This window comes from Tinamus guttatus, unplaced genomic scaffold (assembly GCF_059628265.1).
Source record: "Tinamus guttatus ecotype Peru unplaced genomic scaffold, ASM5962826v1 Tinamus_guttatus_pri_ptg000011l, whole genome shotgun sequence".
In the NCBI taxonomy this organism is placed as follows: Eukaryota; Metazoa; Chordata; class Aves; order Tinamiformes; family Tinamidae; genus Tinamus; species Tinamus guttatus.
The window spans coordinates 430,372-453,263 of NW_028288545.1; the positions used below are offsets into that span (position 1 = coordinate 430,372).

At 39.7% G+C, this 22,892-nt stretch overlaps 1 protein-coding gene across 4 annotated transcripts in view; it reads left to right on the forward strand.

Annotated features, from left to right (window-relative positions):
- Positions 1–2,426: 2,426 nt before the first annotated feature.
- The window catches only part of ACTN2 (actinin alpha 2), a 65,082-nt gene continuing 44,616 nt past the window's right edge, over positions 2,427–22,892 (forward strand). For 3 of the 4 annotated variants that reach the window (XM_088522826.1, XM_088522830.1, XM_088522820.1), the window contains exon 1: positions 2,427–2,594. In XM_088522826.1, coding sequence (XP_088378952.1) covers positions 2,469–2,594 — 126 coding nt within the window. In that variant the 5' untranslated portion in view covers positions 2,427–2,468. The remainder of the gene's footprint in view (positions 2,595–22,892) is intronic. The other variant, XM_010211945.2, reaches the window with a different exon arrangement.

Consider the following 22,892-nt stretch of genomic DNA (forward strand, 5'->3'; position numbering starts at 1 on the left):
TTTAGCTTCCCATTTCATATTTTGAAAAGCACTCTGACAAAACTGAAGCTCCCTACTTTGGCATTGTCAGAATGAAAATTTTAGGTTTTTTAATTTTGATTTTTTTTAATCCAAAATGAACTATCATGATCTAACAAAGTTTTTTTTTTTTAAATATTTTTCCCTTATAGAAAAAAAAAATGTGGGTTTATTTGGTTTGGATTTGCTCTGATTGCTCACTCTTCCTATTCTCCTCACAGCTCTAGCTGTTAGTTCCTTGGAACAATGACGACAACGGTTTTGTTTGTTTGTTTGTTTTCGTATTACTAAAGTTTATCTATGCATGTAGTAAACATGAAGAAATTTGCAGTAGTGGCTAGCTGTGTTTTGAATAAATTATCAGTTATCAAAAAACAAAAACAAAACTTACTATCCTTTCTTCAGAACTCCAGATAACCTGGGGCGATTTCCCTTTGATTTCAAGAATCTAGATGTGGAGCTGATTCCGGTGCTAATCCCTAATGCGATCAGATGCTCTTGGGCATCATAATGCCTCAATTCTTGTTCTGTGATACAGACTGCCTGACCTATGTTAGGTCCTGCCTATGGTGAAGGCCAGCAGATGGTGTGTCTTGGGACCAGCACGTGTACACCCTCAGCAGCAGTTAGGCTCACCAACACTGCCCGTGGGCAGTGGCATGATGACATCTGCCTTCATCCACGTTGGTCACCAGAGAAGACAGTGCTGAGGAAAAGCACTAAGCTGCTTGCATTGGCTCACCTGTAAAAATGCAGCAGTTGGGCTGGCATATGCATGAGCATACACTTCATATGTGCAAATATGAAATATGTCACTTTGTAATCACTATTTGACAGGGGCTGAGATGTCTCTGAGGTAAAACTCCTTTGCACTGGAACAATAATTTCAGGCACAGCATTCATCAAAATTTTCTGCTTTAAAGATTGGAAGGCTGTAACAACTTTGAAAATATATGTACTGAATAGGTGGAAGGTAGGTGGTCCTGACATAGCTTCTTAGGTTTGGATTTTTAGACTGCATCTTCTAGTTTGTGCGTCAGTTTTAAGAAGTTAAGCTTGCTTTGATGGTGAAACATTCTTCTGAATGGAAATTTGCAACCTCAGTGTTGCATTAATTAAGGTTTTTGAACTGATGTGCATGCGTTGTCTGTGCATGTATATGTTTTTTCTATAGTTTGTAAATATATGTACTATATGGGATTGAAGGCAACTTGGCAGAAAGCAGAACTTCATTAGCAATATGAAGTGCAGGCAAATGCTGTCTAGCTGTTGCTTATTCTAGTTATTCAGTCACACTGGCTTAGAGACTGTTAATTGCCCACGCTGAACAGTTCTGCCCTCTCTGTTGGGCTTTGTCTTTTGTGATTTCCAAAAGCTCAGCATGTGTGAGCATTTTCTCTTTGTAGGTAAGCTTCAAATTGAATCCAGTAAGGACGCTGCTGGAGAGGATGACCTTGAATGGTGACACCGTGCAGGCATTAATGACAGATGAGATGATGAACATAGTAAACTTGCCAATTCCCAGAAGAAATACTGTCGCCAGGACAACTGGAATGATATGACCCATGAGATAAGGGATATGCTTGCAGCCTGCTCACTTACATGCTCTTTGCAGGTTTCACCCATCGGAAAACACAGATGGGTAGTTCTTGCCACACATTAAAAAATTACTGCTTCCACACACCTTTGCACGCACTTCTTGATACCTACTTTTGGAAGCACTGAGCATGTTTCCTGGAAGAAGAAGATGTTGCTTTGCCAAGTTGTGACTCCTTGCTCCCTGGTTTAATCCCAGGTCTGATGTCCTGTGCAAAATATCTCATATTTAGTGCGCTATCTTCTGCACTGCCTCTTGTGACCCTTTTTCAGTACAGAAGAGTGGGAAGCAACTCAAAAGAGCACAGACTCTAAGCAAATGCTGAGCAGCGTAGTACGTTTGCTGGTCACAGACAGCTCAAGCAATATCTAGGTAGAAGAAGAGAGAGATCCTGAAAGGTGGGAAGGCAGAGAGGCTGTTGAGAGCACTAATTTGGGTACGGAGCCCCTGGGAAGGGACAGCCCTCAGCCAGCCTGGCCCAGCTGGGGACACAGTCGGGCTGTGCGCACGGGAGCAGCGCCGTGACGGGAGCTGCCCAGCGCCACGTGACGGCACCGCAGGGATAATAAGCGGCAGCAAAGAGCTGCGCTGGGCTTCTCCAGAGACTCGGCCGCACGGACCTGCAGCAGCAGCAGCAAGAGGGAAAGAGAGGGAAGGTCACTGCAGGTCAGCTCCCACTTGTCAGCTTCAGGCTCTCAGCAGGACTCGTCAAGATTCACATTCTGTCACCTTGGAAAAAGAAAAAAAAAAAAAGACACACTGCTACCAACCCATCAGCTACTAAACTAAGGCAGCAGCAGCAACAGTTTAAAAGTAGTCAAAGTCTCAGAAGTTGAAGCTGATCCTGGGTAGCATGAATCAGATAGAAACAAACATGCAGTACACCTACAACTACGAAGAAGATGAGTACATGATCCAAGAAGAGGAATGGGACAGAGACCTGCTCCTGGACCCAGCATGGGAGAAACAGCAAAGGAAGGTCGGGAAATGAAGTAGTATGTGTCTGTGTATGTGCTTCTCTGTGGAATAATGTCCTGTTCTAGTGCCATGCTGCATCTAGAATTGCCAGGGATGTGCAGGAATGAGTTCAGAATCTCTAATTTTATAAAATAATATATTATCCTTTATACAAAATATGTGTATGATATATACATAGTTATGTCCTTACATCTTGTGAAGAAAGCACTCACTTTTTGGATCCTAAAGTGACCACCTATGTAAGATGAGACTGTAATTAATGACAGTTAGAAGAGTTTTTCTTATGTCTTAGTGGAAATATTCGCTCCATCCTTTTACATTTGTGTATTAGGTGTTAACAAAAACTCCAGTATTTTTTAACTTCACTTCCTGGGTCTTATTGTCCAAAGGCAGTCTCTGAACTGATGCATGTGCCTGATTGCTTTTAGAAGACAGTCAGTTGCAGGTGTAACCCGGAAGATGCATGAGATGGTCCAATGGATGTCGAAAAAATCTGCATGCAATATTTCTGAGAGCGTACAGATATCGTTGTTGAAATGGTGATCATGTGAGTGAACTCCTACCAGAATTTGCTGTCATATCTCATCAAATGATCTGACAAAGAAAATAATGCCTGGAAATAAGGCAGTTTGAAAAGCTGTATTTAGTGAGTTTGGCTCCCACACGCCAATTCACTGTCTGGAAAAAAAAAACCTCCGTAAACTCCTTGAAATACTACAGAGGAAGTACTTCCTGCCTTTTAGGTATAAGAAGACTATTTTGCTAGCAGGTACTACCTGTTCCTGAACCTAGTCAGAGATTATAATCCTGTCAGCAATCTTGTCAGCGAGTGGGTACTTCTGTAGTAATTGCCAATATGTCACATTTAATTTTGCAAAAAAATAAAAATAATTTCGTTGCAGAACACTGAGTTTTAAGCATCATATGGAAGAGAGAGAGAGAGAGAGAGGAAATATTGTAAAGTACTTGCTACTTTCTAACATATATGATGTTGGAGTCAGAGCTGACAGATCAGGGATTAAAAGGTTATCAGCTGGTTACAGGACTGGAAAAAAAAAAAGAGAGAAATAGACCTAGAACATAAGATCAAATATGATTTCTGCTGTAGCTGATCAACTCACTTAAAAATCGTAAGTGGAAGTTGCCAAATTGTATCTGAAGATAGTCTGTTACCCTGTTAGCATCACAGCTTCACTATGACTGAAAGTAAGAGCCAAGACCAATGAGTTTGCTTTTCCAAGTCAGTGGAGCCTCTCAGTTTTCACTTGTAGCCTTTTCCTCTTGTGAGTTTGCTTATTTAATTTTCCAGCACTTGCTGGAAAATTCAAACCTTGTTTTTCAAGATCTGAGAAATGCTGGCTTTTGCTGAAGTTCATCCTTCTTGGTCTGTCCATTGCTGCGTCTTCTAAGCAAGTAATAAAATGATGCTCATCAATGCTAATTTATTTTAGCTTGACACTCTACAAATGACGAAACGACGAACTTTTATTTTAATGTTTTATGAGGATATAAATGATTTGATTACTAGTAATATGACAACTCAAGCGACTCAGCTGTAATAGATTGTGTTTGTAAGTCCAAGAGGTCCAAGGAAGACCAAACCCCATAACTACGTAACCAGCTGCATTTTTAGCCTAACAGTGCAGTCCTGTGCACAGAATTTTTATACCTTCTATAAACATCATCTAGATTTATTTTAGTTCTTCAGGACAGAATACCTAGTCTCAATCAGTTTCTGTGTCTGAAGTGAGTAGGATGGATTATTCAGGATTTTAGAAGATGCACTTGTTTTGGAATAAGGAAATAAGAGACAGATAGTCAACACTCTAAAGTAATTTCTTAGAACCCAGATAAATAATTCAGAGAATTTGGATTCTATAGTCCTGCCTAGGTTTGCAGTAGGTCTGTTGATTTTCACAGGAGGACAGGGAGTAGTTAGTATAAGATCCCATGGCAAATTCTGTACTTGCATTTATCCCAACAGAAGATGATTCAGTGGAAAGTCAACAGTTTCCACATTGGTAAATTAAAGCTTACATTCATAGAACAGAGAAATTTTTATTGTGTTACTGTGTGTCCTTAGCATTTGTCTTTGATATTAAAGTGATACCACATTTAAATAAGATCTAGGAAGAGGCATCCTCATTTCTTGAAGGGAGTCTGGTTTTGTAATTACATGAAAAATAAATACTCACAATAGAGACTGACAGATTTTGTAGAATTTGAAGGGTTTTTTTTTCCCTAGCAGTTGCTGAAAGTCATTCTCTATTCCCTAAAATATGAAGAAAAAATTGTAGATACCTGGACACAGATCTTTGTTCAAGCTGGTAATGTAATATGGAGAGGTGATCTCAATGGAGCACTGGCAGTTGGCAGCATATATTTTCTATGAGACAGTCTTGGAACAACCCAAAAATAAATGCCATTGTTTCTATTGTGGGCTGCCCTCTCCAGACTTGCCATTTCAGTGATATGCCTGGTATGTGATCTGTCAACAGATGCTGGTAACACATGATGACGTCCATAGGATTACAATGGATGCGATGCCTAATTATAACCACGGTTCGTAGAGTATTATGGTCTGCAGTAATCCAGACTCCTTGGTGTAGGATTCATGGTCGGAGATGTCTGAATAAATGTGAAGCGCAAGATATGAAAGGAGGCTGAGAGTAGCATAGCTGTTCCTCAGTGCATGTGAACACCAATTTAAATGCTTTGGTTAGGGGAGAATTTAGACTATGTGAAATCAAGAAAATAACAGCCGTTTGGTGTGTTAAACACACTGATGGTAGAAGACTTGCACGGGATGCTTGGAATTTCCAACAATGTGTTGGAAACCAACATATGGTTGGAAAGTTCAGGAAGCAATTTTAAAGAAAGTCTAAATAAAGAAATGACTGATTTGTTATACTCATTATATTTTTCATGGACATGTCTTCAGTAGGACCTATTTACAAAACTACGCCTTTGGTGTCCTTTGAACATGGAAATGGGAGCCAGGAGCTTGGAAACTGCTGGTCTGCTGCTTGACCCAGTACACTGCCACTGTCAATGTGCACTTCGTTTCCTTGTTAATTCAAACAACACTTGGAAGATGCATGAAATTGGCCCTTTTTGTCTCCTCAGAACTCAGATGAAATCGAAAAGCAGAGGCTGAACAGCTTGAGCGGGTGGTACAGGCCTGCTTGAGAAGGTTCACAGGCTGAGGTTCCCTCTTGACTCTGCTCTGTGACTTAGGCAAGGTCTATTCACCTCCTTATACCTCATTTTTTACCACTGGAGAAAATAGAGCAATGGTGATGATTTGCCAAGCACTTTGATATCCTTGTAGAAATGGTTGTTTTTATGGTATAGTGATTAAGCTATCTTTCGATCACTACCATACTGGACTAGGGTGGAAGCAAAGATCATACTAGCTCATAATGTTAAATCTGAAGTTTGGTGTCTTTGTGTTAAAATTACTTCTTAAGTTTCCCAAAAAAAGTGCAACAAAATCCACAAAACTCTCTTAGCTTTCACTAGCCTGTATCTCTATATAGCTAAAAGGGAAATGGAATAATACACTATCCCTTAGCTTAGGAAACCAAGCACAACAGTGCTACTCAAAATTAAAAATACTCTATTGTCTGCTATATGTCTGAGTTGCCAGCACTAATTATTGAGTTGTGTGCTAAATATTGCTTTTTCTTCCTCTCTGATGCTAGAAAAAAAAGTTTGGAAATTATTTTTCTCAAACTTGAAAATAATCTTTAAAGAATAAGAACGAGGACTCTATAGGGCATATTTTTTTCCCAGTTAATGAGTGTACAGATCTGTGTCTGTTTTACTACGTTGCTGTGCTCAGTAGTTAATAAATCCGTAGGTAGAAGTGTGTGTCATCAAAAGTAGAAGCTAGGACAGAAAACAAATGGCTATTCTGGCAGTGATGGGTCTTCAGGGAATATCTGAAACATTCAAGGTAGAGAAAAGGTATAGGAAGGGGATAGAGAAAGATGATAAAGAAACAACCAAAAGTTCATAAAGAGAACACCATTTCTTGGTCTAGTGCTTCCATGCAGACAGTTGCAAAGTCCACACCTGAATGGAAACACAGCTATCCCCTAAGTAACAGGCAGTATTCATTATCTGCTGCGCTCCATTTATTTTTAGGTAACTTTTGTCAGAAGTAATAACTTTTAAGACATGCTTTTTAAAAAAACTTTGTCATATAATGTTGTTTTTTAATTATTAAAGGAAGTTTGAGCCTTCAGGGTAGGAAAAAAGGAATCTTCTTCAGGGTACTTGTTAGAGATTAAACAAGCTCCACATATTTCATACTTGTCTTCTGCAGTCTGTGGGACACATCTCGGTTGCACTAATGTGTGTAAGGAAGGATGTGGAAACATGCTGCTGGCCTTACTGATATTATTGTAGATGAAGGGTCTTATTTCAGCTCCCTGTATGGCCCTGGTGCTGCTTTCCACTACCATGTTAGCCCAGAAGGTTCTTAATGTAGTTGCCAATGCGTTTTCTGGCCATTTTGATGGGTTCTGGCACTGATACAGAATAAACAACAATGCTTTTGTATTTATTTGCCTCGATATTGTACTCCTTGCAAATGCAACTCTTCTTAATGACACTGCGTCTGTGCTTAAGTGAGTACTACCAACAGGTTTATTTAGGGAAGAAGCTATATTTCCAGTCCTCAGCAGTCACTGTCAGATTAAATTTTCAGTGTGACCTGTAAGGATTTGTCTGTGTTACCTCCTTTGGCTGTTAATACAGCTCCCACTGATCTTGCAAATAAAATAAAATGCATTTTGAAGCTACAAGTACAGAGGCTTTTTGGAAGGAGCGTGAGTTATGGACAAAATTGTCCTTTCACTTGCTTTGGTGCTGCTTCATAAGTTCATTGGATTCAAGGGGTTTATTGCAACCTAAAAGACAAATTGACCTTTTGTTCAATCTGACTGCAGTGTCTATAAATAGACTCATATTACAGTCAATTGCCTGGATTCTCTCTAGAGCCTCTGCTGTCTTCTGTGGATGGAACCTACATCGATCTCTTATCTGAAATCTCTTCCTGGGGGAAACTCTGCTGGTGTGTGAGAAGACAGATGAAGCAGTGGAAGGGAATAGCTTTGTTCTTCAGCCAGGAGTGGGAGACGAATGACCAAACCTGCATGAATGAGGAAGAACCGTAAAGAAATGTAGTGCCAGGAGAGACTGGTTGTTATTAGCAAAATTCAGTACTGTAGAGCCACTGCTCATGGACTGGTAAGCTTAGGACTAAAATAATTTACATGAATAATATAATGATACAGTGCTTGCAGGGGATTCCAGCCCAGATGTCTGGGAATAATCATAGTAAGGGTTTTGGAGATGGTGCAAAGTTATCGCTTTCAGGAGTTAGTGTTGGGGTAAAGGTCCCAGGGCACACAGAGAAATAGTCCATCCGTTGCGAGGTTTCAGTGAGGTGGCACCTTGTACCCCCATGGAAGCTCCCTGGGACCATTGAGCAGGCACACAGAGTGTCCTCTACAAATAAAGCAGGAGAGTAGGATCAATGGGAACTGGTGGAAGAGTAGGATTTGTGAGGCATCAAAAATGTGCACTCTTTTTAGAGGAAGTATTAGGCTTCTCGTTACTCATTCTTAGTGCTTACCTGTTACTAGTTGGTTATTTCTTGTAAACATGGGTGCTCTGGTCTCACTAGCGTTAGGACTAACTTCAGGAGAGGGCTTTATTTGAAAGGAGGACAATCCTTTGTGGGTAGAAGGCAGAATGATGCTCTGTGGAGAAATTATGTGACATTTTTGAGTCCTGTACTGCAATTCTTGCTTCCTTGCCTTTTATCCACAAGGTTAGGATGCTCTAGATGCTCTGGAATTTTCGTAGATTGAAATACAGGATTTCCTATTGCTAGTAATAGTTACAAAAGCAACAAAAAATGATCTTTTTAGATCTATTCCTCTGCTAACATTCAACTAGTATGGTGTCTGTCTTCTGCAAAAGAGCAGTGGGAGGCCCCATGCTATAGGTGTCTGTAGCAGGAAGTGTGCTTTGTGGCAACATAAGGTTTCAGCACTCTAAGGCCTAATACTTCTTCTGCAGGTGCATCAAGGCTTCTTTCTCTTCAGTGAATTGCAGAAGCTCTAGTTCTAGGAGCACATGCACAAAAAATCTGCTGTCTCTTGTAGGCTCTTTGACTTTTCAGCTTGTACATGGCATTGTATAGAGTCTGACTCAGAGCTTGCTAGTCAGTGGACTCCATTCTTTCTACACTGCATCCTGATTTTCCAGCATATACTTTTATTATAACTGCCTTAAGTACTAGTCACTGATGCAATGTAAGGACATGTAGTTGCAGTGTCCCTCCTATAGAGAGTTGTCCTGAGGGTAAAGATAAAGAAATATGGACTGTGTTTATGGTTGTTCTGTATGATTGGCCTCTTGGAGATTAGTGCTTGTTAAAATAGTAACATGTTAAATTCCTCTTGCTGATGTTATTTGCATGGAATGGTGTTTGAGAGGAGCGTGCTGAAAGGATGGTCCAATGATCATATTTTGTCAGGGTGTTTCATAGTCGATTTGGAAGCCTATCAATAAGGTGTGCAGCTGAGGGGGCAGTGATTGCTGTGGAGCTTGTTTGTGCAGGGAAATTCAAATAAAGCTATTACAAAATTCATTTAATTAACAATGTGTATGGAGGTGGAATTTTGTAATGGGAAAATCTTTTATCAAAAAGAAATGTGAGAAATCAATATTATTTCAATATTATTATCTTCTGTTTATGTTCAAGCAGCCCTCGGTGTTGACCATTCCAGGCTCTGTGTATTTTTGATAGTGCTGTCAAATGGGCAACTCCTGTGGTCTCAGGTTGGCTGTTGATTGCCACCCACTCCCTAATATTTGTTAGCAGCAAAACTGTAAGGTTATGAGGAGAAATGGTAAAGAATGGGTAAAGAGCAGCCTTTGAGTAGGAAAGCGAAGGCTATTGCTTCACGCCCCACTCATAGGCATCCACCACAGCCTCTCCAGAAATTTGTGAAGTAAAATGTCTGCAGATACGCTGATCCAATTAGTGAAACAATACGGATTGGAAGAAAGTGTGGGTCTAAGTGGGTTTCCATAAGCTGAAACCAAGGTGCTTAGCAGCTAGAGGAGAGCTGTGTGTTAATCAGCGCTCTTTGCTGTAATCCCCTGGGGGAGGGAGGTCCTGCGCTTTGCCAGGCAGCTATGTCGGTGTCATCGGTGATCCAAACGGAGAGGTGCCGTGGAGGAGCATTGAGGGTCTTGCCCTGAGACTGCTTTGAATGGGGAACCTGCACTCATAAAATGAGTTTGTAGCTCTGTGCAAGCAAAAGCAGGGTTCAGGTATGTGAACCTGAAACTTGTGGGTGCCAGTAAAGAAACTGCGATTACATCACACTTTTCCTAAGCCAACTAGGACAGCTCTGCAAGCTCAATTTTTGCTTTTTGTCAATAGGGCAACATAGTTCAAAATCTTCCACTAAAAAAATCGAGTACCAGATGCCTAGGATAAATCTCATCACTGTTGCATAAATTCCGACTCATTTAACGATGATTAGTTTGGACAGTCATTTCTTTATTGCACCGTGCAGTTCTACTGAGTAAATTTCAGTGACTCTGAAAAACAGGATTGTCTTTAATGGCAAATACTGTATGGACATTGGTAATCCATACATTAGATGTTTTGCTGCACAGTTTGCTTATAGAAGAATGTGTTGGATTGTTCATGAGCAGTGTAGATGGACATGATGCAGGAAGAAATAGTACCATGAAACAGAGTGGAATGGAAAGCTGTGCTTCTTTGTTTTGCCCCAAGACAAAATATGTCCCTCCCACATGTTATTTTATATGTTTGCAAGCGAGCAAATCTAAATGTGTTTACGTCCTTCATGAAATGGAGCCATTTTGGATGGCTTTGGTGCAAAGCACACTGTCTTCTGAGCCCTAATTGTCCGGATAAACCACGTGTATCTGATCTTCTATTCCTCTCTTACGTACAGTGAAATATTGCTGGCTGTTGAGTAAATGTATTTTAATGACAAGGCATTCTTTTACTCAGCTGATTGCAGAAGAAATATGTATTCACATCAAGCAGTCTGTTTCCTCTTGAATTAATTTCATTACTAGTAGTTTGGGGCGATTTTCAGGTCTCCAAACTGTTTCAAGATCATCCTTTCATGAAGAGCTGTGACAAGAGCGTGACATTTGTTCACAGTGTTATCACTAGATTTGCTGCTTTTCAGTACGCTTCAAATTGTGAAACCGATGCATAAAGCTGATGGTAATTTACAGAGGTGCTGTGCAATGCTCTTTTCCTGCCTATTAAAATCAGACATATGTTTAGAGATAGAAGTTAGCCAGCGAATGACATGCTAATGTTCACCCTCTGTGATAGTTTCCCTACCAAGTACCTCTTCCCCCCAGCAGTACAAGTAACTCTTAGATGCAAAGCAAGATGACATGTTTCTGCTAAAACTCACGCTGTTGGTGCGAAAAGGTTACAGGGTGGGTACTCGCAGTACTGATTTAACTCTGTTCTTTTTGTTGCTGGAACAACACGTCTGCAGAAATACCTTGTTCGCCCTTTGTGAAAGTGTCCACGCTGAAGTAATAGCTTGGAGATGTATATTTCCTTCTTTGCAAGGCCTACCCAGAGAGAGGAAGAAGCTGCCCATTGTGTAGCTAATAATGTTCAGTAGTTACTGTATTTCTCCCCTAAGCTTCCATGCATCTGCAGAGGTGACAAAAGTAGCCTCGAGTTTATTTGCCTTGTGCAGGAATGGATATAGCTGTTCCTATGTCTGGCCCAAATTTGCCCTGCTTTTAAGTTATAAGGACACACCATTTTGTCCTTGTCGTCATCTCCAAAATAGTGGTTGTATTTTCTGTGTGATGGCTTTACACCTGTAAAGTGTTAAGTGTTTATTCTAGTTGTTGTGAATTAGGTGTTACAGCTGCCTTTAATTCAAATGCTTATTCCCAACTGTACTTACACTTGAAATCTAATGGTTGTTTTTTATTCTTTTTTTTTCCTTCTTCAAAAAGCTATAAGTAACATCAGTCCAACTATCTGTCACTTTATTTGATAACAGCTAACTTTATTTGGTAACAACCAACAGACCTTAATTGAGAGCACTTTGCTTCTGCTCTGAACTGCCCCCTAGCAAAGCCTGCCCCCATCCACTACCATAGCAGGAGTCTGGGCTAATATTAGCATCCATGATCATTCCTTAAGTATCTAAGGAAACTCTGGTGTTTTTTATAGATGTTGAACACCCAGTCATTTCCACTGACGTCAGGAGGAACTTCTATTTAGCACCTCTGAAGATCAGTCTGCAGTTCTGGCACTCACAGAAAGGCTTAGCCATCTAGCATTAAGTGATTCTTTTTAGCTGTTTCATGTTTCATCTTGGCCCCAGTGTTGCTTTTCAGAGCTTCAAGACTTAAGGCTTTGCACCTTTGCATGTGAGGCTAGAAGAAAACTGGCAGCCAGTTGCATTAAATGCAAATAAAAAAATGCATAAATAGTTGTGTGATACTGGGTTATTATTTCAGCTAGAGCGCTTTCTTTAGGCTATGGAAAACCTATATGGCCCAATTTAACTTGGCTGTAGTTTCACCGTATGTTTTCTTTGGTGCTGCAGCTGGCTTACAACTTTCTGTCCATCCTTGAATCTACTCCTAGTCATAGAAGTCCTTTTTTGAAGTCCTCTTCATTTGCTGGCGCTACTCTCTTCTGCTGCCCCAAAACATTGAAATAATTTGGTCAAAAAAACCCACTCCAAACAGTTCCTACTAGTTTTTTGATCCTAAGTCATTTCAATAATGTAGTGTGCAGTGCAGCCCCACAAGCAATTATATCTGTGCACCTATGTGTTAAGCATAACGCACATATTATCCATCTGCCATTAATATGTGAAGTCAAAAAAACCCCACCACACCTGAGGCTGAAGTCTGCTTACTTGCTTTTTGCCTGGGGCCTTCATTTCCATGACAGAGCACAGATCCTGTCCAGAACAGATATGCTATAAACAAAGAACTGGGTGTTGAATTGACAAAGAGGTTTGCTTATCACGAGCGTGGTACTCTTTAATAAAGACACAGACGTGTTTGCTTTTGGCTGCTATGGCCAACTTTGCTTATTATTTTCCCCACTATTTTTAACCAAGAACTTAAGAACAGGTTACTTGGTTAAATTGTATATGCATATGTAATGAATCTGACTGTGGACTGTGCAGAATGGTTTGCTTTTTTTTTGTTTGTGAGAAAAGCTCAGTAATTCAGAAAGCTACATCTCTCTAAAAAAATTATTTAAGAATTGTTCCAGGTTTCTGGAATTTTTCTGAAAGCCTCTGGGCTTATAGCATATATTAAATGCTTTAGAAAATGTTATTCTGTATCTAATTCCTCATTAAAAAATGCAGATCTTAAAAAAATAACCAAATACGCATAATGCATGCCCTTTAGCAGCAGAAGTTAACTTTCTTTTTTCTTTTTCTTTTTCTTTTTCTTTTTCTTTTTCTTTTTCTTTTTCTTTTTCTTTTTCTTTTTCTTTTTTTTTTTTTTAAGGCAGAAAACAGCTATGAAATCAAAGTTAAAAAATGTTCTGTCTTAGTCATCAGTTGCAATAATCAATAAAGAAGTTAACTAGGACAGGTTAAATACTCTGTATGCTGCAAAATCCTGTGTTTAGGAAGTCAGCATGTGTGCCCAAGAAGAGCTTGTTATTACCTAATTGTGACTTAATGCACAAGTTCTTCCTTTCTCTGTAAGAATCTCCGCTGGAACTTTAGTTCAGGTCACAGGTGAAACTAGTTTTGGTTGGCTGCAAGTCACCTCCATGCCAGAGGAATTGTAGAGAATATTGATAATTTGGATAGGAGCATACTTTTATCCCTCTCTGAGTGACTGTTTTGGCTAACTTGTAATGGATTTACTTACTCACCTGGCAGTGCAATATTTAATTAGTGGATAAAGACAGCATGGTGAAGAAAATGAACAGAGAGAGCAAGGGAAGACATTTAGAAATCCAGTCAGCTAAATCCTGGATTAGCCTACTTTAATTAATCCTTCTATTTCCAGAGTGCATACCTTTAGTTTATTCCATACTGTAATATGTGAATATTTCTTTCATGACTTCTTAAATAGCATCTGATCATTTATAAGTGTGTCTTCTGGACAAAAAAAAAAAAAAAAAGCCACCACTTTCTGTAGTAGTTAGGAACCCACAGGAAACCAGAAGAGGACAGTAGGGCAGAGCTGGTGGAAGAGGACCCGAGACTGAAAAGGAGCGTAGAAACTAAGATCTCCTGATAAAAAGGTTCTTAACTCTCCACAGGGACAGACAAATACAACAGAGGTTCTGCTTTTATTCCCTAATAGCAAAAGAGCTGTACAGCTGGGAAGGAACATGGACAGAAAAAAAAGAAGGATGGCCGGCCTCAAGGGTTTTATTTTGTTTTGTTTTTGTCATCACTGAGCTATTCCCTCCAGTCCTGGTAACATTTTACTATGAATTCCTTTTCTCAAGATGACTCCCAGTTTGTTGATAATCTTGTGAGGTGGAAATGCTGAGCACGGAAGGATGTGCTTCAGAATTAACTCTTTCTGAGCCACATGGGGATGAGGGGGTTTCTTTTTGCCCTATAACAGTTCAACAGTTCAACTTTTATTTGGCTATTTCAGTTCCGTGATATACTAAATACTTTTCTCTGTCTTCCTGTTTCTTAGTTTCTTAGTCTTCAGAAGTTTCTTAGCTTTGAGTAGTTAAATGTGTATGGGATCCAGGCATCAGTACACTGGAGTTCCTAGCAGCCCTACACACTTCACGCTCTGCAAGCTCTTTGCTTAGGTCACTCATGTCCTACCTAATTGGGAGGGGGCATCTTTAGGCCAGTGCTTTAAGAGTTATAAATGTGTATCTCTTACATAAATATAAAGATGCAGTCCTTATTGCAGAAGTGATAAGCAATCTGTTACAATTCTTCTAAACATTGATACATTTCCTTGCTGCATTCAACTTTGTGCAGTGCTGTGATAAATCTGTTTTAATGCTTTCTCCCAACTGGGAGTGAACTAACTTCTTTCTAGGAGTGGATGGTAAAGAGGTTTGTGTTGTAGGATACTTTGTGATAAGGAAGGCTGCGTGAGGTTATTATTTGCTAGAGCTCTACTATTTACTTTGCAGTGTCAGAATGACTTGTTTTACTAGTGCAAACTTTAGCTCAGGGAAGTGCAGTATGCTGGAACAGATAATATTTGGCTAGTAAGCTTTCCAGTTAGTTTACCCCAGAGAATCTTGTTTTGCCATGCAAATAGATGAGCTAGTGCTCAGAGACTGAGCGTGGGTGCGGAGCACCCTCACTGTCGCTGTGTGGGAGCGTCTGTCAGGCAGACAAGGGTCCTCGCGGGTGACGTTTCTGGGCTCCTGCAGATTTCAGCAGGAGCCATTTTGAATGGCAAAATTGGCCGTTGTATTGCTAGTAAAGAAAGTGTGTGACCTGTTAAGTGTTAAATTATTAAATGCTAGAACAATATGATCTACTGAAAGAGATGAATTAGTTCATAAGCTTTTTCTCCAAGCGAAATGCAAATTTTAGCCAATGGCCAAAAATAGATTATTCAAAACTCTGCATTTGTGTTGTACTGTTAGTCCCATTGTTGCTTGTTTTTGTTTTTGAATGCTTTACTCCCATTTAACAGCTGTGGTTCTGAATGTGCTTGATTTACAGCCTTTTTTTTCACCACTGTTTGTTTATTTGGGATGCTTGTGAAGTAGAAGCTCATTCACTTGCTTCAGCCTTTTAGAAGTGCAGAGCCTCCTTATGAGCACACAAAAGTATCCCACCCTCAGTCCGACTGGAGGTCAGCAGAGCACTCCTAATTCCGCATTTGGAGCCCTCAGCCTTTGTGGCATGTTTAAGTCTCAGCTCTGAACTGAATCCTTCAAAATCCTTGCTCACTGGTTGGCTCCTCACTCTCATTAGAGAAAGCAATTTAATATGGGGGCTAATTGTAAATTATGTGATGCATATTCTTTTTGTGGTAGGAGGGGAGATAGGGAGGTAAGATTACTACAAGCAGCAAGTTATTTCTCTGCATCTAGCTAGAATTAATTATACAGACCTCTTATAGGACAATGTGACATTGCTGTTTGGTCATAGGCTTCTCAAAGAGGATATTGCTCACAAATTGCTGTTTGTGAGCAGCTTTGTTCAAGGATTTGTGCATTTAATGTAAATAAGCAAAGCAAACTATGCTGCAAAACCAGTGTATTGCATCGAAGAGAAAGCTAACTTGCAAAATTTTACCCTTTGTCATCCCTCAGCAGGTGGTGACAATATTAATTAAAAGCATTTCAGAGTTGCCAGCCCTTCCAAGTGGAATATTCTAATAGCGCCTTTGCCCCAACTCATGATGAAAGACAACCTTGTACTGGATGGACTTTTAATTTATAGGTTGAGATTGGATGGCTGGGGGAACCTTTCACTTCTAGGTCAGTGTTTTGAATCCAGGCCAGGTGAATCGGTGACAAGGTTGCTAACACATGTGGCCTGTTTGGTAGTGTCTGGGAGATGAGTTGTAGTCTCAGTTTAGCTCTCAGAGGGACAGGTGCCCATATCACTTAAACTGCCAGAAATGGCAGTTTCATGGAGATGCCCAAAACTGGCCTTAGCAGTGAGGGTCTGGGATAGAGACTTTTCATTCTAGAGATAAAAAATAAAACAACTCCCTTTGTCTAAAGATGTTTGCTCAAAACTCGCATCTGTGGGGTTACAGCCATTTCTATTCTTAGAGTTCTTAGAGAAGATTTCTTTCTCCATACCTCCATGGCTGGAACAATTCATAATTCATTGAGATTTTAAGGACTAGGAGGAAAGATAAAGACCATGCAGCTAGATTTACGGTGATAGGTAACTGGCTTATGCTAAACAGCTAGCTTTGATTTCTTTAAATGTAAAGTTAACTTTGGATGACTGAGAACAGATGCTAAAGATGCTGGTAATTATTATGTGTTGTTTTCCATCTGTTCACAGTAGGTTCAGATTTTGATTAATTTTGCTCTTCTTTATTTTTATAGCTTTGTCAGTTTTCTACATTTTTCTTGCTGTTATATCTTTATTAGGCCTTTCTTTTTTCAGGTAGCATTTGAACACCTGAAAAGCAACGGTGATTTTTTTTCTCACAGGAGTGCTGTGGGATATGAAGGGTTTATCATTCTCATTATCTTTGAATACAGAAGTGGGACACTTAAAAGTACTCAGCTATGGCTAACATCTGCTCACATTGATGTTAAATGGCTTCTCGTCACAGATGAAAAATCATGGATCATAAAATGCTCAGCATTTAGGTCAATAAAAGCTTTTTTTTTCTTTTTCTTTTTAATTCCTGTCTTAAATGACTTAACAAAGTCTGGCAAAACTATGGCAAGAACATGAATATCAAGATTTCCACTTCTGTTTCATAACACAGATCTTGGGAAATGTAATGATTTTTCTAGTACCCTTAGAGCAGATCAGTGCTTCTACTTTTACTTTAATTTGCAGCATATTTAACTTTACCTGAATATTCTTCTGTCCACTGAGTTTGACTGTTCTTTTTGTTGCCTCTATCCTGTTACATTTCATTGCCTTTGTTTCATTATTATTCTGTTTTCACCATTTTGTTTTTCTGCAATGGTTCTACCAAATCTTTCTCAATATTTTCTAAATCTTTATTTTTCCTAAGAGAAATCAGAGGATCATATGAAAGCAGGAGAGAGAAGAGACGACCAGCACAGAGCAAATACCTTGAGAGAAACAAAGCAACCTGTAAAATGTTGGGAGTTGCCCTCTGTAAATGACTTCTTATTTTGAAGTCTTTGGATAACAAATATGTCGTAAATTTTAGGGCCTCTCTGCCACAGGATCTGAAAGAAAAAACAGTCTTCTTGGGTTGTCTCCCTTTTTAAGGTAGTGGGGTAGATGTCAGAATGGGTGTCTTCCATGGACATCACAGAAAATATGACTGGAAGAATTCCCTACTTTCAGGCAGAGTCAGCTATGCTCCTGCTATTCTGGACACACTAATGCAATGTTTTCTTGACAGTTTCCAAGAATAAGGACTCTCCATTTTCCAATGTCTTCCAGTGTTTCACTACTTCTAGAGTTAAAAAGTAATCTAAGTCTTCCTTACTATTACACCTTAGGAGTCCTTGATCTATCTTCAGGGAACACAGAGAACTCTTTTATTCTCTATTGTGAACTCTCAAAAAATTGAGACAACTACCAGTCTATTTTCAGACTTCTTATGATTAAGCTACCCCAATGGTTCTATAGTTTTCATAGATGAACTTTTCTAAAATTTGACGATGTTTGTGGCTCTTTTGTGTCTAGTCTCCAACCAGTCCATATTCTTGTGAATTTTGGGATGAAAAGTGGGGAGGATATTCCACCTAAAACCTTTCCAGCAGTGAGTAGAATGGAAGAAATGCTTCAGATATCTAGAGACAGTTCTCCTTTTTATGCACTCCAGTGTGATGTTTGCCTTTACAACAGCGTTACATATTTGAATCAGGTTCAGTTGTGATCCACTGTCATTCCCAGATCATTTTCTTCAATGCTTCTGCCCTGACAGTAGTTCTCTATCCTGCGTTTTTTACAGTTACTTTTTACTAGTGAGCTATTACTTATCATTAGTATCAATAAACTACTCTCTGACTTGCTAAACACTCTTTCTTTCTCCTAAGTTTTTTGTGTTCCTCCCAAATAGGAACTATTCCTATACCTCCTAGCTGAACTATGTGGCCTAAAAGATGCTCTTCTCCTTGAGAGCCCTGGTGAGATCCTCAGAATGTTGTAACTAGCTTGACTAGAAAGAGTCACTAGAGTTTGGATTGACAAAACTGTGAGGGGAGGACATGAATGTACCTAAATGCGAGTTTAGAAAGGTAGCACAATTTAAGCTTTGTACTTGTTTGTCCTTGGAAGTGTCATTTTTTAATTACAGTATTGAATTCTGCAAGAACTGATATTTAGTGATATTTCCCACTCCTTCTGTGTGAGTAAAATCTTCCAAAACTTCTATCACCTGTAACACTCTGCTTTTTATTTATTGTGACATATGCTACATCATTGCTCTGATTTGCTTAGTTATATGAATGTGCTAAAAATATTTAGAATTAAAAACAACACAGGCAAAGTAGACAGTATTTGTTTTTCTGAGAGTTCACATTTCTTCATTCAATTTAAGGAATCACTCTCTGAAATAACAAAATAGGTTTCATTTGTATTGTAAAGATAAAGATATCTTGCGATTTTCATAATGGAAGGTAAAACCATGCCCATGCTTTGCCTAAGTTTCTTATTGCGCTCTTGCCCTTTTTGCTTCTGTAGTATTTTTCTGAGCTAGGTTCTCTTGTTTGAGTGGATTCCTGGAATTATAAAAATGAAAAATAGTTTTAGACCATAACTGTCTTATAGGTCAGGAGCACTTTCTGTTTTCAGATAGGATTTTAAACATTGCATATGGTCATATTTTTTAAAATGTTAATGTTTCTGATGAAAAAATGCATATTTAAATAGGCAAAAAGTATTTAAAACTGATGAAAATTGACTGGGCAACCCTGTGGAACTGCATGCTTTTTGAGAAGTCACGCATTTGGGTGATGTATGTACCTGCTGTTGTGAAACTGCTTTTCAGCTTCAGTAATGTCACCAGCAGTAACGTAAAAAGTAAGGAGCTTCCTCTTTAGCAGTATACCCGTGGCCTGCTAAAATCCAGATTTCTTTGAAAACCATTCCACATGTGCAGATGTGTTTGGGTGCCTGAAAGTCTTTTCCAACTATCAATGGGAAGGTAATAAAAGACAGTATTTACCCCCTCCTAAAAGATTTACTCTCTTTTAAGTTTTACTCCTTCCAAAGACCTGTTCTCTTATATCCTTCCTGTTCTTAAGATAAAAAAATGCAGAATTACCCATGCTGAATTCCCCTTAAATTCCACCCCTCCTGACTTTTCTACTGTCCTATACCAACAGAACGCAGCCTCAGACTGTCTTCTCTGAAAGAAAGAAGTAACATCACTTTGTAACAAAATACTCAGTAATCTTGGCATTTGTCAGAGTTCAGCCTAGCAAGGTTATTTTTGAAGGGATATTTCCATGCTTTGGGGTATTTTGGGATGATAAAAAGCACTGTAAAATGGACATGCAGTCATACAGTGCTGGGAGGGGTGCATGTTTTGAAGGAAACTCTAGCCTCACACAGGATTAAGCAAATGGCTTTGCAAGGACCAAGGTCTTCTCAGGCTGTCCCACACGAGCAGAGCCCAGAGGAACGCTAGTGAGACGTGTTGTGTCCTGTGTGATGAAAGTAGCCCTTTGGCTATATCTCCTAGGAAGGGCAAAATTAAGGAATGGGGGACATGTTCCCTTAGTTATTGGAATTAATCTACTGGTAATGGAAAATACGCTAGTGTGTCAGCTCTGATACCATCTACTCAACATGGTAGATGGACATGCTAGAGCCGAATGGGCTTTCCCCAACCTTGGATCTGGATCTGCTGATAGATTTCTTGCTAATTTTCTTTGTGAGGTGGTTCCATACTATTCTTGCTGCTGTTCCCAGGAATTTGGCTTTGACAAACCATGTGTGGTTTGGGACTTTCTTTCCAATGGGCTTTTGGGATATTCTCAGCCCTTGTGGCATCCTTTGCTGTGCTGTCATAGTGCTTCAGTTGAATTGCTGCTGAGTCCTGGTATCTTTAGCTTTAAAATGCCACTCATGTTTTGGCATGAATGAGTTGTATTGGTAAACCACCTTTCCTATCAGTTATTCTAGTTAGTTTATTAGCATGAACCAAGTGCTTGTAGGTATGCGGTGCATAGAAGAAAAACAACAACAAATAAAGTGTTATGGGGCACTTAATGGTTCAAACCAGTAAATACTATGTAATAATTTGTTTTCCATTAATACAAATATACTTATGCAAGAAAAAGACTAACAGTACAACTGATCTAGATGTTCTAGAAACATCTGCAGGATGCCATGTTTACTCATTAACTCACATAATGTTAATTTGTAGGTGCTGTCCAATTTTCTGCTGCTTTGCACCTCCATGCTGCCTCTTCTGGGAACATAATTAAATATTAAAGAAGACAGGGCTAACACAGGTTGTATTCTGAGCTCAGGGGAAGGCTCTGATCCCGAAGTCACTAGAATGATGTATGGACACAGGAGCAGGAGATCGTGTTGCAGGTTCCCAACTTACATTTTTAAATATGGAGAACAGGCAGAGACTGGCGATTCTTCAAAGGGAGAATGAGTCTCCTCTAGCGGGAATGTCCTGGCAGGGCTCCCTGTAACGCTCTTCCCGCGTGCCCAGGACACAGTAATGATGTCCCATATAACTGCCCAGTGAATCACTGCTTCCCATTTAGGCTGGCAGCTGGGAGCTGCTCAGCCAGCACAAGTGGAAGGGGAAAGTATTTTGGGAGAAGTGCTGTAAAGTTTTAAGAAATGGCCCCATCAGACTGAGAAGATTAGGAATGCTACATGTATTTGCACAGATTAACAAATGTTTGCCAGATTGGGCAGTATTGATTGCTTATATTGGAAATTAATTTTCTTTAGATATGTTCACCTGCTTTGAGCATTAGAAGTTAAAGTCTACTTAAAGTAGGTTGTGCTTGTGCTCTGCTAAGCCAATGTAGGAAGTATTACGTTTCCCATTAGAGCAGCATTTTCTAGGTTGCCTTTGAATTTTGACTGTCTCTTATGGAAATGTTACAGAAGGGACTAGAAACACCAAAAGAAAGGACTCGTGCAGGCCAGCACTAGAGGGGCACCAATAATGCATTTTAAAGCCAATATTACTTTTTAAAACTTGTACATCTTGTGGCACAGAGAAGTTGTTATGAGTTGGAAGGAGTCGAAAGCAGCACTAACCTTTGTTTTGAGATACGCAGACTGAAACAGCCTTTTATGGTGCCTGAGCCACTTCTCCATTTCAGGTTGGAGTACAAGTGAATAAATGATCCTGAGCTTGCAGAGGGTATCCCCTGTGCATTTCCCCCTACGAGCTCTGCTGTTATTTTGGTGATGAACATTTTAAGCTCACTGTCAGTGGCAAACTATAAATTTACCCTGTGTCTTTGGCAGATATATCAGATTGTCTTGTGACTCCTTGGTGAGTAGCTGTATTGGCAAGGGTGGTAACTGATGCTTTCTCAGTTCACTTGATCCCTATTGTCACATGTGAGGCTTGTTATTATAGCATCCTTCTTATTTTATTGCCTCAAGGCAATTGCTTCAATGTATCCCAAGTAAGTTATCATTACGCCCACCTACAAAGCACGTGTGGGCTTAGTCGGGAGTGTGGTGCTGTTCAGCTCTCAGAAACATCACTTCTTCCATCAAAATATGTCCTTCCTTATGCGTATATACGAATATTTGCTCTTCCAAGCAGACATACTCTGTTGTTTTTTGGCATTAACTGCACTCGTTTGATAGTTAGTGAGGGATATTTCTTTCTTCTTCCACCTCCTGGGTTGCGATTCTGCTTGTCAAGTGCTTATCAGAATCAAGTGTCCTCAGCAGTTTGTTTCTTGGAGTATACACTTCCCATCCCAGATCGGTGAATCCAAGTTATGCAGACTGTGATAGTGGCAGTCTTCACAGTGAGGACATGGGTGCGTGGAACATAGAGCACCCTTCTTTTTCTAGAGTCAGCGTTTCCAAAATAGAGCTCTGACAGTCGTGGGCACCTGATAGCGCGTGGAGAATAAATGAACCCAGGGGACTGCTAACGTTCAGGCCTCCTGCCTGCATTCCCTTCTCTGTGGTTTCTTATCTAAGAATGTCAGCAAACTTTATTTTGTACTGATAGCTTTAGAAAGGAGGATTTTATTTATTTATTTCTTTTAGAGGCTGCCTTTAGTAAATAAATTCTAAAATGAAGTCTCGCTTTTCAGGCGCTAGACTTTTGTATCCCTCCTGGTATGCAATTCTCTGCCTTCAGTCCTGCCTTATTTTTTTCAGGGCAATCTGATATGCCTGCACAGTTCAGCAGAAAAGGAATTTGCTTTGTCTAAGCAAATTTGCTTTAAATCCTAATGGATTATAAATTTGGAGGGTATTATATGCTGATTGTATCTTGATCTCCAGGACTTCAACATGCTTTAAATTGTTTCTTAATAACTATTAATAGTACTGTTTGTTGAGGCCAATTGCAGTTTAGGCCCTAAGCAAATGGGATCGCAATAAGAATGGAAGGATGGGAGATGTAAAATGTGGATTGTGCAAAGTAT